General features: G+C 35.1%; 1 protein-coding gene across 1 annotated transcript in view; it reads left to right on the plus strand.

Annotated features, from left to right (window-relative positions):
• Positions 1 to 17,667, plus strand: part of Rabgap1l (RAB GTPase activating protein 1 like) — a 560,245-nt gene that overhangs the window by 138,449 nt on the left and 404,129 nt on the right. The window contains exons 12-13 of the mRNA XM_036203001.1: positions 7,905 to 7,998; positions 14,220 to 14,370. Of these exons, the coding sequence (XP_036058894.1) occupies positions 7,905 to 7,998; positions 14,220 to 14,370 (245 nt within the window). The remainder of the gene's footprint in view (positions 1 to 7,904; positions 7,999 to 14,219; positions 14,371 to 17,667) is intronic.

Here is a 17,667-nt window from a genome sequence, read left to right on the forward strand (position 1 = left end):
TAAAATTTTCAGATTTGTATACTTATACATGATTTATAAGCTTTTTTGCTACCTTCTAATTATGTAGTTAGAATACTTTATAGTTTTAAGTTGTTACTATTTTTTCAGCAAGAATTTACTTACTCAAATAAAATTGAAAGAAAAATCTCTGAAAACTCATAGTTGCCACATTTTTTCTATGTTTCTTTTTTGTGTCATTTTTTTGTTATGTTAAATTATAAGTTTATATTATTTGGTTTATATAATCCAAGTACTTGGAAGGCTCAAGAAGGTAGTTATTAGTTTAGAGATTAGTCTGGGCTGTGTAACAAGAGACTTCAACTTAAGACAAAGAAAAAGGTGACATTTTTATGCTCCTTTTATCCTAACATAGTTTATTTTCAATTAATAAGATTTGTATATATGTGTTTTAGTGTTTATATATATATATATGTATATATATATTTGTTACATATATTCCTTTTATAGTATCTGGTTCTGAAATTTCCCTTTCATGAGTAGGATGGAAGCCTTGCTGATAGGAATACTTTTTTTTTCTTCTTTCCCCAAAGCAGACTGGCCAGATTTGGGAGAGGATGCTTAATTAGCTCAATTGAAGTATCATACATATTTATTTTGTTTGATCTAAAAATTTAATTTGATCTCTTCCTTCTCTTGGTGCTGCACAATTGGCAACTGCACTTTCATGTTAAAATCTGTGAATAATAAGAGTTAAAGAAACTTGGAAAATTTTTCTAGTTACTTTGAAGTGATAGGCAGAAAAGTAGAAATTCAGTTGCAATGGTAATGAAGATGGGTAGCTACACTTAAGTGCCATGGTATACTCGGCTGTGGATAGTACTTTGTAAATATTTTCACTTCATTATTTTTCTGTTTTAGATATCCTTAGATTTGAGAAAGTAGTTTTCTGGTTGCATGGGCCTGATGTTACCCGGAGTACACTATTTTACTCTACTTTTTTAAAGTAGATAGACACACTGAACAGAAACTGAAGAATGTGTTTATGGAAAGGTGTGAAATTAAGTATGTTGTATCCTACTTCCTAAATTAGGCATATCCTCTCGGACGGCTCCTCTAACGCTGCAGAGGACTTTGAGACTGTTTTCAAATTTACCTACTCCATCTAAAATCTTTGGTGGATCCTTAAGCCACACATATAGTCCAAAGGTAAAATGCTCATCTGATGCATTACAGTCCTTCAACTTGGGTGCTGGCATGTTTTTAGGGAATGATCTGGTCCTTGCCTTTCTCTTTTTAGTGTTTCTCCCAGTTATTTCTTATTTATGAGCTGTCAATGGTGCTATCAAATCGAGTCCCTCTGTGTCTGCATACAGGTGCTGTATACTCAGGGTCACTGACTTTAAAATTACATGTTTTGTTAAAATTCATTTTATTAATATAGTTAAAATACTTTATTGATAAACACTAAGATTCTAGAAGTGAAGTTCTTAGGTAAAATATAATTTGATTATAATCACTTTCATCCTTATTTCTTCCCTCTAACTCCTCCCAGATCCACTACAACTTTAGGGATACCTTTCTATCCCCACAACTTTGTGTTTCTGTTTTCCTTTTTAAAATGAAGCCAGCAAGTTTGACTGTGCCTCCTGGCATAGGACGGTCCACTGGAGCATAGTGAACCTACTGGGGAGCCATACCTCTAAAGAAAACTGACTCTCTTTAAGGTTACTGATTTTTTTCTTTAAGGTACATGTTTTCCTCTAGTTGTATTGACTTTTCCTTCCATATTTTTCTCATGGAGGAAAATTTAAACATTTATATAGCCTTATCATTTATAACATTTATATCCACTTATCTGTGGTGAAATAAACCTGAAAGTGGGAACAGTTAGCATATTATGGAGAGAATAACTACTAACCTGTGTTTCAAGAGAAAGCCAAAACTATTTAGGTCATATAGGTGGGATAGGAACCTTTTTTTTTTTTTTTTTGTGGACAAAGTTTCTCTGTGTAGCAGTGCTAGTTCTCTTGGAACTAGCTCTATAGACCAGGCTGGCTTTGAACTCATAGAGATCTGCCTGCTTGTGCCTCCCAAGTGCTAGGATTAAAGGTATGCGCCCCCCCCGCCCCCCCCCCCCTCGCCCAGCTGAACCCAGTTCTTTTGTATTTGCATTTTCCGTGTCATGTTCAGTTAATAAGTATTTACAAGCTCATGGTTGTAGATTTTTGCAGCAAAGAAGATAGGTCTGGTGCACATTTTGGGATTACTGTAATATTAATTTGATTGTACTTGGGTAACAAGGGTAATTACACTTTCGGATGTTGTCATTTTGATCTGAGGCCCAGATATTAGTGTTTCATGGGCATGTTGCTTTAAATGGCTTTGCTTTTTTTCAATTTTGGTTCTGGCTTTTAGTGTTTAATGGAAATTGGCACTTGACATACATACTGGTATCTTCTAAATGCCAAGTACAGCCTCTTCTATAAGATGTATTATAGATAACTGTAAGAAAAAGGACTATTTAACTCTGGATTCCAGCTAAGGTCAAACTCTCTGTCAGTCATTTGGAGAATAACCTTGAGCAAATTGCTTAACTCTCCTGTGTAACAATTTTGTCCTTTGCAAAGTGCACAATTCTTTAAGTGATACATATGATTAAATAAGGCAATGTCTATGAAACAATGTTTATAAAATGTATAATAGTGCCTGGAGTAAGATTGCTTTAAAAAGGAAGATATTCAGTAGAAGCCTGTTCCCCATTGTCATGGCTAATCCTGGTTGTCAGTTTGACACAGATGGGAAGAGGGAAACTCAGTTGAGGAAGTGTCTACATTAGATTTGCCTGGTGGCACTTCTGGGGCAGCAGTTTTTATTGTTAGATGATGTTGGAGGGCCACTATCTGTGGGTGGTACCATATCTATAGAGGTGGGCCTGGGCTGTATAAGAGAGGTCACTGAATGTAAGCCTCGGAGTGAGCCTGCAAGCAGGGTTTCTGCATGGCCTCTGCTTCAGTTCCTACTTCCAGGTTTCTATGTTGAGTTTTCTGCAAGTGTAAGATGAAATAAGTCCTTTTCTCCCCCAACTTGCATTTGGTCATAATATTTATCATAGCAATAAAGCTGCAAACTAGGACCCATGTCTTCTTTGATTAAATTCTTTTTTTCCTTTAAAATATTTGACTTGCTAATTTACTGCCACTTATTCTGTAATTGTTTCTTAGGAATCAGGTTTTATTTAAAATTATGTTTATTTCTTCTCATCTTTTTGTGTTTTTCTTCTGCCAGTCAGAATTTTTAAGGTTCTGATTTCCTGTTTGTCATGGAAAGTAATGGGAGATTGCCAGAAAGAAAATACATTACTGTTATCAGTGATAATTTTATGACTAATTAGTAAGGGTTTATAGTAATATATTTTAATATATATGGCAATAGAGACTATTCAAAAGATAAAAATCCCTGTCTCATCATTATCTGTACTTTTAAAGTATTAGAATATGTCAGAAGTATAATGTTGGAAAGTAAAAAATATATTCTGTAAATATTGACTTAGTGCTTACTATGTAGAAAGAGAAATGCTGTTACATAGTTACTGTTAAATGTATATTTTCACCAGTTTTTTAAAGGTTCTTGGCATCAAATCATGTCGATCCCCAAACTTGCTTCTCATCACAAAGTAGCATATTTAAATGGTTTTACATGTTATTACATACACATAAAATGTTCTTTATATGATTCTTCAACCTGAGGTGTTTAAGGTTGTGTGGAGTTGTTAGGATCCGTGGGGTATTTGTCTAGACTTTATTGGTTATCCATCTCAAATCTGGAAATCCAAAATATTTGAAATGCTTTCAAATGAGAAACTTTGAGTGTCATAATCTTGAAGCATTTGGATTGCAGATGTTTGTATTAGCAGAATTGACCTGTGTAGAATCTTTTAAACTACTTGGTATGATTACTTTGAACAGATATACTGTAGTTTATCTAATAAAACTTGTGTTAATAGATTGTCTTTAGTTTTCAATTTCTTATTATTACAAGCATTATCACAACAAAAATTCTTTTACATAGATCTTTCTGGTGTGTGTATATGTATTTCTGTAAGGTAAGATTCTGGAAGAGTTCCCAGATCAAATATAATAATATATGGATTTAGAATTTTAATAAACACTTGCCTTTCATTTTATTTTTATTAATTAAATTTATTTTTGAAAGTTTCATACCAGTATAGTTCTTTTCTTTTTTTTTTTTTTCCAAGACAGCATTTCTCTGTTACCTTAACTGTCCTGGAGCTTGCTCTGTAGACCTGGCTGGCCTCAAACTCAGATATCTGCCTACCTCTGCCTCCTGAGTGCTGGCATTAAAGACATGTGGCATCACTGCCCAGCTTTTCTAGATTTTCTTTATATTTCTAGCAACACCTCTCCTACTTACAAATTCATTTCCCATATCCATGTCTATTGTTTTGCTTTGTGACCCAATGGGTTTAACCTGGGTTATCTGTGTAGCCATGGGTGTGGTATTCATTGGATCCTGGTGGGTTCACTAGTTGATATATAACTAAAGGCAACAACTTCTCTATCCCAGAATATATCTGTAGCCAGTAGTTCAGCTGCTAGGGGGAGGGCCCCTTGAGCTACTCCTTCATCCATGCCTGGCTGTTGGCAGGCTTATTTGTGTGCAAGTCAGTGTAGGCAATTGTAGCTGCTGTGAATTTGTGGTTGTGATAGCTGTACTATACCCAGAAGGTAGGATTTCCTTCTCCCTGCTTCTACATTTTTTTTCGGTCCCTATTCTGTAATGTGCCCTGAGCCTTAGAGGGGTTTGGTATAGATGTTTTGTTCAGTGATGATTATTCAGTATCCACATTACTTGGAGCAGCCATGCATATATGCATTCATCCATAAAGGAATGCTATTGCTTGAACATTAGCCCCTTTCCCTCCTTTTCCCCATTCCTCACTTTCCTGTTTCCCTTCCCCTCTCCTCCCTCTTTCCTCCTGTCTACTCCCCCTTTCTTCTCTCTCTTGTTCTCTTCTCTCCCTCACCTACCCTTTGGTTTTCATAGTGCTGGAGATTGAACACAGGGCTTTGTACTTGTTAGGCAAACCATCTATCACTAAGCTACATCCCATTTCCATTGATCTTCTTTTCTATTCCTCTATGCTTTTGTTTATACTCTGCCAATATAACTAGTCAACATGTTTTTTTTTTTCACTTTGTATTTAAAATTACAGTAAAGTGGAGTTTTCTTTTTTATCTTCTTTGGATGCTTATATTTTATGTATTATGACCTGTACTATGTTCTTGTCTTGGCTCAATTTCTAGTGGTTTATACTTTATTTATTAGTAAAATTGTAGTATGTTGGAGAAAATAACCCCTTGTTATATGTTGGAAACTTTTTGCATTAGTTAATTGAAATTTTACATTTATAGGTAGATGTATTCCTTATTTTTATTGCATCTTGTTTTGTTTCATGCTTAGGTATTCCTTTACCGCCAAGATTAATAAGAATTCAATTGATTCTTTTATCACAATACTTTTGATCTTTATTGTACTCAAGGATTAAGATGTCCATGAATGTTTGTTTTTTTCCCCTTTCTTAGGTTCTGAATTTAGCATGTACATGATCATCATACACTTTGGAACCTTCACATACTATTATTTACTATGGATCAGAATAGAGTATAAGATGGTATAGTTGGAGATCTTCTCTCCAGGTGCCACCAAGCCCCCGTGGTCCCACAACCCACGTATAAAATAATCACTCAGATGCTTATATTACTTATAAACTGTATGGCCATGGCAGGCTTCTTGTTATTTACTTCTTATATCTTAAATTAACCCATTTCTATTAATCTATAACTTGCCATGTGGCTAGTGGCTTACCTGTACCATACATCTCGCTTGTCATGGCGGTGGCTGGCAGCGCTCTCTGCCTCCGCCTTCCACTTCCCAGACTTCTCCTCTCTGTTTGTCCCACCTATACTTCCTGCCTGGCTACTGGCCAATCAGTGTTTTATTTTAACCAATCAGTGCAACACATTTGACATACTTGAACATCCCACAGCAAGATGGTGTCTTTCATACTGCTTAATTGAATACCAGGTTATGAATACTTAGACTTGCTATAAATCTGTTAAGTAAAGCAACTTCTGTTTGCTTACCTCAGATAATCTAACTATAATCTGTTTTTCACTCTAATTTTTAATAGCCTCTCTTCTCAAAAGTGCCTAGTTTTCTGTGAGAATGTAGGATTATATGGTATAATTGTTTACTGGGCTGGTTCTTTAGGGTCTTGTAGTACTGAATCTTCAGTGGATTGTGTTAGCACTCTGTGTCCCCCTGATACCAGTGAAACTTCATTTGCTTTAGCTTCAGAAGAAAACCTCTCATTTCTATTTGTTGTGATGAGTTTGTTACTAACTTCAGAGTTGTTCATATGAGCTATTTACAGAGTAGATCACACTTTTGTCTTCATTCCATTATCCCAAGGAATGCTCAGATTTTAAATAAAATGGTCCAGTTCTTATCTGTTATTACTATAAAAAGTTAAACATTTTTATCTCTATGTACACGTGTTTTGATTTTTCTGAATTTGTGAATGGCTATGACCAAGTCTTTTAGCCTGCCCAAATAAACCTTTATTAGTTAAATGAATGTTTGTTTTGTATATCCCAGATGTGAATTATTTTTATGTTGGATTATTGCCTTTTATAGTATCTTAAGAAGTTCTGTTCTTCACATAAATCTTTGTGTGGAAGCTGCTTACCAATTTGGAACAGCGAAGTCTTGGTACTTGTGCTCTGATAGACAAAAATTTAAACTATCTCGTATTATTAAGACATTGCTTTGCTAGCCTTTCTTACTTTCTATGCCAAATCCCCTTTTATAATTTAGATAAATTGTGTCCTTTTATTGTCTTTCTCTATCTCATGTACCCTTTCCCATTCTTCATGAAATGTTGATGGGTTCAGTTTTATTCAGGCCTCCTGTAGGTAACTACAACTGCTATGATGTCTATTTGTACAACAGCCTCATCACGTTCAGAAAACAGCCTTTCTCAGCATTCTTTCACCTCTTTGCAGCACTTCCATTCTTTCCTCCCCCTTTTCTTCACCCATGTTTTCTAAGCCAGGGTTGAGGTATGTGTGATAGATTCCTTAGGGCTGGACACTCAACAGTTGCTTATTCTCAGCATTTCATCAGGTGTAAATTTCTGCTTGTTACAAAATATTTAGCTACTTAAAATGTTTATTTTGTTTTAATTCATACTTAACAAATTTATCGGGCACAGTGTTGGCTGTTGTCTCTTATAAAAGTGTCACAGATGGTGGGAACAGGAGTACCATCATGATCTATGCACTGTTTTTCATTTCTTTGTATGCATAAGGTGGCCAAGCCATGCCATTCTTCTAGTCAACTGTAACCAGTGAGCCTCTGAACATCTTGTGATGCTCAGAAAGCTGGCTGGCTGGCTGCCTTCTTTCTCTCTGCTGTGGCACTGGGGCACTGGGAAGCCCTCTCCAACCCTGTGTTCTCATGTGGAAAAGGGAGAAGGGAAGTACTGATGGAGTGAGACTGTTCTTCATACCCTTGTCATTTTGGTTTTGTTTAGTTCTGTTTGCTAGATGGGCATCTGTAGCTTTTCCCTTAAGTTTTCTTACATGTGGATAAATGGTAGATGAACTATTTGTAGGAAGGAATTAGACCCAAGACCTCTCACTCTACCATGTGCTGATATCACAACCAGCTTTAAACTATTATCTTTGGATAAAGCTATTTAATACAGCTGTCTGTAGAGTCTTATCTACAGATAAGAGTTTTCATAAAATTATTTGACAATTTTATCTAGGCACTAGTGTTCATTATTAGTAGATACATAGCCATGTCTTATGTTTTATGATTTGGAAATACTTAAATAATGTGTATTTTTTTTCCTGTAGAGAGTGATAATGAACTCTCAAGTGGAACAGGTGATGTGTCAAAAGACTGTCCTGAGAAGATCCTCTATTCCTGGGGAGAATTGTTAGGAAGATGGTAAGAATTTATTTTTCTTATTCAAAAATTTACATTTATATATTTAGTGTTAATTTTTATACTAACTAAAAATCTGTCAATAAAGAAAATTTACAACTGTAATATTAAAAGCTATCTTAATACCTGAGTATACTTTAAATTAATTTTTTAATGTATTTTGTATTCATGATATGTGTCTCCAGGCTTTTACAGCAAGGGCCTTTACTAGCTGAATACATAGGCCCTTGATATACTTAATAACATAAAAATTAAAATGTGATTTATAGAAACTCTTTATGTTTGTCTGTCTAGATCTTCACCTAGTGTGGGGTCTATTTAAGTTCCATTAAGAAGTCATTTCTCCCACCCAAACTTTGAAAGCCTGGTTAAATGAACAAATTCTGGGAAAGGTCTGTAGCACCAAAGTATACTCAAAGTGAAATAACCTGAATGGTTAGATATTATTGAATTCATTTTTTTATTAAAATAATTTTCCATCTTTTCTTTTGTGTTTTATTTTTGAGAAAGTATTTCACCTAGCCAAGTTGACCTTGAGTTTTACCAAGGATAACATGAACTCCTGATTCCCCTTCTTCCACTTCCCAAGTGCTAGCATTACAGGTATGCCAGCCACAAGCATTCTCCCAACTGAGTTATATGCCCAACCCTGCTACAACATTTTTTTTTTCTTGACAAAGAAAGCTTGAAACCTAGTTAGAAAATTCTACCAAATATTTATAAAAGGTGAACTGTTAAGTTTTATACAGACTTTCTCAGAATATAGAAGGTAATTATTTTGAGTTAATTTTATGATATTAACATACACTGATCACAATACCAAGTTAAAATATTATGACAAAACCACAGTCAAGTATGCCTTATGAACGTATGCTCAAAACTCCCCAACAATAGTAAGAGAAAAAGGAAAATAAAGCATAACAATGGGGTTTGTTCTGGGAAATCAAGTGTGGGTCAGCATATGAAAATAAATTAAGTCACTATATTATCACCAGAAGAAAAATAACAAAATAAAGTATAATAAGATTAAAAAAAACTGTCATATTGAAGTTGAACAAGACACACCAATAGACAGAAAAGAGACATAGAGAAGTCACAAGAATCACACTTGTTCACACATTCAGGAATCCTGTAAAAACAGTAAACCGGAAGCCATAATATAAACACAGAGATCTGTGCAGGCTCCGTGCATGCTGCTTCAGCCTCTGTGGAATCATATGAATATTGCTTATGTTGATTTAGAGGGCCTTGTTTCATGGTATCCTTCATCTGCTCTGGCTCTTACATTCTTTCCTCCTCCTCTTCCATGGGGTTCCCTGATCTCTGAGGGGAGGGATATGATGGGGACATCCTATTTAGGGCTGTGTGTTCTAAGGTCTCTTACTCTCTGTGTAATGTCTGGTTTTGGATCTGTATATTTGTTCCAATCTGCTGCAGGAAGATTTTCTGGTGATGGCTAAGTAAGGCACTGATCTATGAGTATGCCATTAGGAGTGATTTTATCACTACCTCCCTACCTACCTACCTGCCTGCCTGCCTTCCTTCCTCCTCTCGCTCCCTCCCTCCCTCCCTCCCTCTTTCCCTCCCTCCCCTCTTCCCTCTCCATTCATTCACTCATTCATTCATTCATTCGTCTAGTTTTTAGACCAGTATTATTTAGTTTTATTCTAGGTCCCTGGGGTAGTCTCTGGTTCTTGGTCATCCAAGCAATGTCAGGTATGGGTTCCATCTCATGTAGTGGGTCTTAAGTCAAATCACTTATTGATTGGTTACTCCAACCTTTTATCATATAATTTTTTTTTAAAAAAGGAAGAGACAAATAAGATTAGGAAGAAATATATAAAATGCTATCTTATTTTCAGAGACATAATTTTTACTTTCAAAAAAATCAAAAAGTTTGTTTAAAGCAAGCAGACAAACAAGCAAAACCTAACTTTTGTTTTATATACTTTTTTTTTCTTTTTTTTGAGCTAAATTCTCACCATATAGCTTTGGCTAGCCTAGAACTTGCCATGTAGATAAGGCTGGCCTAGAACTCAAAGAGATCTGCCTGCCTCTGCTTCTTTAGTGCTGGGATTAACGCCATAGGTCACCACTCCTGGCCTCATTTTTCAGTTTTACAGAATACAAAGTCAGTATGTGAAGACTAATTCTACATGACTATACTAGCAATGAAAAGTCAGATGGAAGACATAAAACATGTATCAAAAAGTCATGAAACACTTCTGTAGAAGTCTAGCAAACTGCTGTCCTTGTGCTTTGAAACCCTTAAAACAGCAATGAACGAACTCATGGAATAACAAAATCAATATTACTGAGGGTTCTGCTGTTTCCTACGTAACCTGTCTTCTCAGGAAAACTTCAGTAAAATGTACAGCGGAATATTTCATAGCTACTAAGCTGATCCATTATATGAAATACACATTGGTTGTAACATTCAAGACAATTTTGAAAATAAAGAGTAAAGTAGGAAGACACAGTATCTGTTTTAGGGTTTGCTACATTAATTGCCAGAACTTGTAATGTAAAGGTAGACATATAGCTCCCTGGCACAAAATGAAGAACTAAGAAGTAGAGGCAAAATTTTAAAAAAATATTTCCAGATAAGACCTATGAATAGCCAAGTTTAAAAAAATAGTCAACTTAGCCATCAGAGAAATGAAAATAAAAACTATTTATTGAGTATTGATTAAAGTACCCATGCATGAAATATTCCTCTTTTTTTTTTGTTGGTTTTTCAAGACAGGGTTTCTCTGTGTAGCTTTGCGCCTTTCCTGGAGCTCACTTGGTAGCCCAGGCTGGCCTCAAACTCACAGAGATCCGCCTGGCTCTGCCTCCCAAGTGCTGGGATTAAAGGCATGCGCCACCACCGCCTGGCTGAAATATTCCTTACAAGTTCTGTTGATTCAACACCATGAGCACTTTATATATCTACAGTTTTCATTTTTATCTTGGCTCTTATTTTAATTTCTGTTTTATAAAAGCATTAACAGTTGACTCATTAATCCAGTGTCTTTTTTGTTTAATCATCTTTTGTTAGGAACTCCAGGGGCCACGGACAATTTAGAGATGGCATGTGAGCTAGATTTTACTCTCAAGCTTTATCATGTTATAAAGGCAAATATATAAACACAAACAGATAGTTGTGTTATAGTTGATAAATGCCTATTGCAAATATTATAGACCCAGTGGAAAATTTGAGTATATACGCAATAGAAAAATGAGAATAAGTAATCATATTCCCACCCATCCAGCTTTTAGTAGGCACTAAAGAAATCACCCACAAATTCTTTTAAGATGATATTGTTAGTATTTTTAATAACTACTTTTCTGTATTAAATTTTTTTGGTAGTGATGATTAAATTCATATCTTTAAACATGACAGACAAGCATTCTACCCTTGAGTTCATTTAAAAAACAATTGAGATAGGATTTATGTTTGTCTTGAACTCTTGTCTGCCAGTTTTAGCTACTCCAGGTGCTGGGACTACAAGTGTGCTTCACTATATGTGGTGATACTTTTACTTTTTTTAGTACAGTAACCTGGAGGAAGGGACAAACTGATTAATAGAGGTGTTTGATTATATGCATTGATCATGTTCTTATCAAACTGATAGACCTTATGTATGGAGAACAATTTCCAAACTGAAGACTTCTGAGGTAGAATTAAGATTTCTCAGCTAAAATTCTGTTGTTATATGTTTTTAAAGAAATAAGACAAAATATTTTTGACTTATATTTAATTAATATTACTTTAGATATTGATAAACATTAATACCGATATTATATTAATAACATATTTTATAATTCAAGAAACTCATTAGAAGAATATAAGGGAACTGTATTGAGGAACTGAGACAACTGATTTTTAACCCCTTACAGAGCTTGCTAGATGTTTTTCATTTCATATCCTTTATTTCATTTGAATTAAACCTCAGTCATGGCAATAGACATTAAAAAGCATAAAATTTGTCTAGAGAAATTGTGTCTGCTATAGAAGATTAGTAATTTAAAAATGATCATTCTCAGAATTTCTGTTTTAAACATTTATCTTTTTTAGGTTTAGAAATGTTAAAAGGCTTGGGAATGATAAGGTTCACATGAAGTTTTCTTTTTCTTTTTTGGTTTATTAAGGTGAAACACCATTTGTATAGAGTTCTATAGTTGATGGTTTTGGAAATCCTATCTTTATCCTTCCCTTCTCTCTTGCTTTCCTTCTTTTGTTTTTTATTTTTTATAAATATTAATTGCATAATTGTATTTGTATCAGTGTATATACATTTACCTACATGTTATATAATTAGAAATTTTATAATTAAAATTACCTTTATATATTTAAATAAGTTTAATTTTAATTAGCTGGGGCAAACGTGTTTAATGCATTCCATAAAATATGACACATAGAAAAGTACTAATTGTTTTTGAGAAGAAGAACTGAATAAACTATTTGATACCTGGAACTTCCTAGAAGCTCTCTTTTTCATTATCCAACTGAGTCTGAGACTACTTAAAAATATCATTGTACTTGATTTAAAAAGAATATAAAAATTAAAATCAAAGGTCTTTCTTAATTTTATTACATACATATGCACTTTATATATATTCTTCCAAATTCTTTTCATATGTATGTTTAAAAGCAGGTTAAAATAGTATGTATCTAAAATTATAACTATATACTATTTTGAATCCTGCCCCTTAACAGCATAATCATCTTCTTTAATAATGATAATTCATTTATGTTTTAACTCTTTCTTCTTCATTTTGAGCCCATCATTTTAACCAGTTTCCATTCTCTAATTGTCCCAATCCTCTCCACACAGAAGTTTAGCTGAATGAAAGCAGGATGATCATAAATGTGATGATCTACACAAAATCCTGATGTGATAAGTTTACTTTAACTTATTATGTAAGTTTGGAACATTATGATATATAGATTTTGACAATATGAAGGGGGAAAAAGTCTTTGAACACATTTTCAGAAGAAGATGCCAAAACTTGGGTCTGGGCTGGCGATAGAAGGGTGTGCATAATTTGGAGAAGTATGTGGGATACCAATTATGTAAAATAGACATATGGATTCCATGACTTTTCAATTTTAAAACTTGAAATTAGAGCCTGGTGTGTTAGTTCAAATTGGGATACATTGTCAAGTTTTGAAATTTGGGCGGTTGCATCAGGGTCAGCTCTATGACATAGTGAGCAAGAAATGAGAAATGTCTGAGCAGAAAAGGCCTGGACTATAGCTCTTAGATCAGGAAAGAGGTGAAAAATGGACTTGAATTCATGAGACTGGAACTGTAGTTCAATTTCTTGACCAGATGGCTATTGACATTATAGCATAACTACTATGTGATCATTGGCTTTAGACAGCAGATGTTTGCCTTTGCTCTGGTCCTAAACAGCCCCTGAGAAAAGGATAAGACTGATAAACATAAGCTATCCCTCTAGCAAGATGTAGTTGTGTAAGTTTTGGTTTTTCTAGGAAAGACTAAAGTCCACAGTTTAGGGAGTGCTTGTAGTTCAAATAGGCCAGTAAGACAAATCTAGAACTGACAACAATGAGGAACTCTTCTTGGCATAAGGCTCCCTTAGGTATTTTAAATCTAGATGGTCCTTTGTGCTTAAGTTTAAGCTGAAACAGTGTTCCAGATTAGGTGAACAAGACATGTAGCTTCCCAGGTAATCCTTGGGTCAAGATGTGGGGACTGTAAGAAGCTGAAGTTTGCATATTTCATTCCTATAATGTAGGACTCCTTTTTGCATTTGGCCCAGCTCTGACTGTAAAGAAGTGAGTACTGTCAAGGTTTGAGGGGTTCCCGCATCTCTGCTCATTCTCCGGAAACATACTCTAGTGCTGTACAACCATCTCAGGATTTAAATGGTTCTTTTTTATGTTGTAATATGTTGTTTATAAACAAAAACTAATACATATGTTAATATATAATCATCATAGAAAAATAAAAAAATACAAATAATATGGTGAAAAAAACCCCTTTGCCTAAAGATGGAATAACATGGCTCATCAAAATATAGGATGAAATAAAGAAAAAAATAGTTAAAGATGTCACTGAGGTTTAGGCTCTACTTTTGTTTAGTGCTCCCAGTCAATTTTTTTTTTTTTGATCCAGGCTTATCCTTTTTACATAAACTAATAAATATTCTTTCCATAGCAGCAGCAGTTCAGGACATGGGTTTGTGAATGGTTTATTTTCTTCTTTCTTCAGGCACAATAATCTTGGTGTCCGACCAAAAGGGCTATCCACTTTGGTAAAGAGTGGTGTTCCTGAGGCATTAAGGGCAGAAGTATGGCAGCTATTAGCAGGATGCCATGACAACCAGGCAATGCTGGATAGATACCGAATTCTTATCACAAAGGTAGGAAATTATTTTAATAATATTTTGATGAAGAAACATCAAATCATGTTTTTCAGAGCTCCAATAACTCATCAGTACCTTGAACTTATTTAAAAATATATCACTCGTATGTGTTGTCAGTATTTTATTCTGTTTTGAACACTTGCAGGGTAGCGGTGAACTGTGCCTATAGTTTTGAACACTTGATTTCATTTAAAAATTCTGATGAAGAAGAAACTTGAAGTAATAAAATTGATGTTATAAAGCATTTGCTAGTGAACTTGCTTAGGAAATATTAAGTTACACAAAGTTGAATTTAGCTAAGCAGCAGTGCCTCTAGTATGCATGTAAGATAGAGTACTAACCAAGCCTGTGGAAGCTGTAGGAATGAAAACTTCATATCCTAATTGAAGTTTAGGCTTGTGGACAAAGTTTCTGCTGATGGTTGTTCACCTAGATTGGCCTCTAGTTAGGTTCCATTCCCAAAACAAAAGGAGACAGCCCTGACTTACAACCAGCCATTAGGTCCATCACCAAATCAAACAACATGCCTCTACAGTGTAGCTCAGGGAGGCAGTGCAGGGGTTACACGCATCATTAAGTTCTTGTTTTCTGTTAAGTCCCTTGTACTTTTATCAGGAAAGGCATGATTTTGCCAGATGGACAAAATAAACCAGGGTAGCAACTATTCAAAAAGAAGTACACTGATGGAAATATCTTTGCTGTGTAAATCTCCCATCTGCCCAAGTGGCCAGACTTGTGGTCTGCTGCCTTGTTCAAAGTGTATCCTGGGGCCATGATCTGAAAGAGATTTAAGGATGACAGTCTGGGTAGAATGCATATGTCTAAGATGTATGTAAGTTAGTAAAATCTTCTACTTGTGCTCACTCTTAATTAGTAGCTGGTGTCATAAGTCTTAATACAACTTAGCAAGATGGAGTAGTATGTTCTTTGTTTCAAGTTTGGACAACTAAGTATTTCTCTCTCTCTCTCTCTCTCTCTCTCTCTCTCTCTCTCTCGCAAATATAACACTAGACATAGAATAGAAACCTTGTGAGAAGGTGACATATGGCAAGTACATCAAAGAGAGTATAGTCAGGAAAACGGGCATTTCAAAGTGTGTTTATTGAAGGATCCAAGTGATTTGATCATTGAAAGCACTGAAAAAGCAAAATGGTGATTGAACTTTTAGCTTGCCGTTAGCTGGTCCAGAGAAACAAGAGGCTGCCATTTCTGCTGGGAAAAACAAAACAAAACAAAAAACCAACCAACCAAACAAAAAAACCCAACAACAACAAAACCCAAAATCACAAGAAAATGACTCCACAGAATTCAGGCAAGTGATTGAGAATGACACGCCCAGAGACAAAGTTTAAAGCAAACCCTTTGTGAAGCTCTGGCCAGAGAGAAGTCATGTGGTTTTCAGCTCCTTCCAGTCTTCACTGTAGAAAGTAGCTCTCGGCCAGAATTCTAAGGGAAATGTAGCTCCTTGGCTTCCAAATACCTTTCACACATTATATTCAATAGGAATTTCTTTTTGTTACTCAGTCTCTTGATCTAAAAATTTCTCTGTATTCAAAAGCACCATTTCATTACACCGTGGACATATAAAATCGGATGTCATAGGTAATATTGTGATACAATATCTTATATCCGTGTCAGAGTTTGAATTCTTAAAAAAGTATGAATTTAGAAAGATTCTCAGTGGAGGAAGGGGTGTGGCTGTACCTGCTACCCCATAAAAAGTCATTAGAAGTACATAATGTGCTACTTAGACACAAACATCTAGTATTATATCATTGTGTGTCTAGACATGTATGATTAACAAAATTTTTTGTGAGAATGAACTTCTAATATACATATATGTATCTTTTACTATGCATAAGTGACACTATACTAAGATACTATGGATAATTCACAAAGTATAGAAATTTAGACTTGTTTTAAAGGATGAAACTGGTAAATATTTGCTTCAAAATATAACACAAAGTATTATTCAATACTGAATATGGGTCTTTTTACTTTTGTAATTTTTCTACTGCAATAACTGTCATATAATGTAAAATTTGTCATTTAAAAATAAACATTTCAGTAGCTTTTATTATATTCACTGTGTTGATTAAGTTTCAGTACTCCATAATTTCAGAATATTTCTGGGGTTGTTAGGATCAAAGCCTGGGCTCTGACATCCTTAATAACATAGGCTCAGCCACTCATTCTCAACAGGCCAAGTAAAAAAGCAAGCAATAGTGAAAAGAAGAGAAGGAAGATAGATTTAATGTGACTACACTGGAGAAGGAACAAAGAAGTCCACTGATCTCTCAGAATCCATCTTCAGGACCCTGACATTAAATCTGGGTTCAAACAGAGAAGCCACTGAAACTAAGCAGTCTGTCAGGGTGTTGTTTTGCCCATTGTTGCCCACCATTCTCTCACTTCTTGTTCTTGTAAGGTGGTGTGACAAATTGTTAGAACTGTATGACATCTCTTCCTGGGAGATTTCTCTCTGGCTTTCATCAGTGCCCCAGTCTTTTCCTTTTCCAAGCTCCTGGGCAAATTCCAATGTCTGTCTTTAGAACAGCTTCATGGTGGCCAGGAAGAGTACAACTATTTCTGTATTCCCCAAATAAACACCATACCTGTTAGGAGTAGCTGATAGCTCCCTTCTTCTCTCTTTTCTGAAAACCATTTGTCTATATTCTATAGCTATAGACTTTCCCATTCTTTTTTTTTTCTATACAGTTCTATATGGGTCAATAACATGGGTCATTATTTTAATATGTTTTAGCATACAGCAATTTGCAAGTTTGTTTCTAAATCACTTTTTAATGGTTTTCATTTTTACTGTATCAAATGTTTTTCATTTTTATTGCATCTGTAAAAGACCGGTAAAACCAAGTAGAAATGTATCATTCTTTTCAGCCCCTACCATAAAGTGTGTTGCTGAATTTAGGCTAGAATATTACCTGTTTTCCCTATGCCAGTCAGTTCTCTCTCTCTCTCTCTCTCTCTCTCTCTCTCTCTCTCTCTCTCTCTCTCTGTTTCTGTCTCTCTCTCTCTCTGTCTCTCTCCCTCTCTCTCTGTCAATGTCTCTCTCTCTTTCCTCCTTCCTTCCTTCCTTCCTTCCTTCCTTCCTTCCTTCCTTCCTTCCTCTCTCTCTCTGTCTTTCTCTCACTCTTTTGTTCTTTCTTTCTCTTAGGGATATGTGGGTAATAAATGAGTCTACCACTCATCTTTATTTCCAGCCTTTTTGGGTATTCTTTTTTTTTAATGACTTATTTATTTTTATTTTTTTCTGTGCATTGTTGTTTTGCCTGC

This window comes from Onychomys torridus, chromosome 11, assembly GCF_903995425.1.
Source record: "Onychomys torridus chromosome 11, mOncTor1.1, whole genome shotgun sequence".
Lineage (NCBI taxonomy): Eukaryota > Metazoa > Chordata > Mammalia > Rodentia > Cricetidae > Onychomys > Onychomys torridus.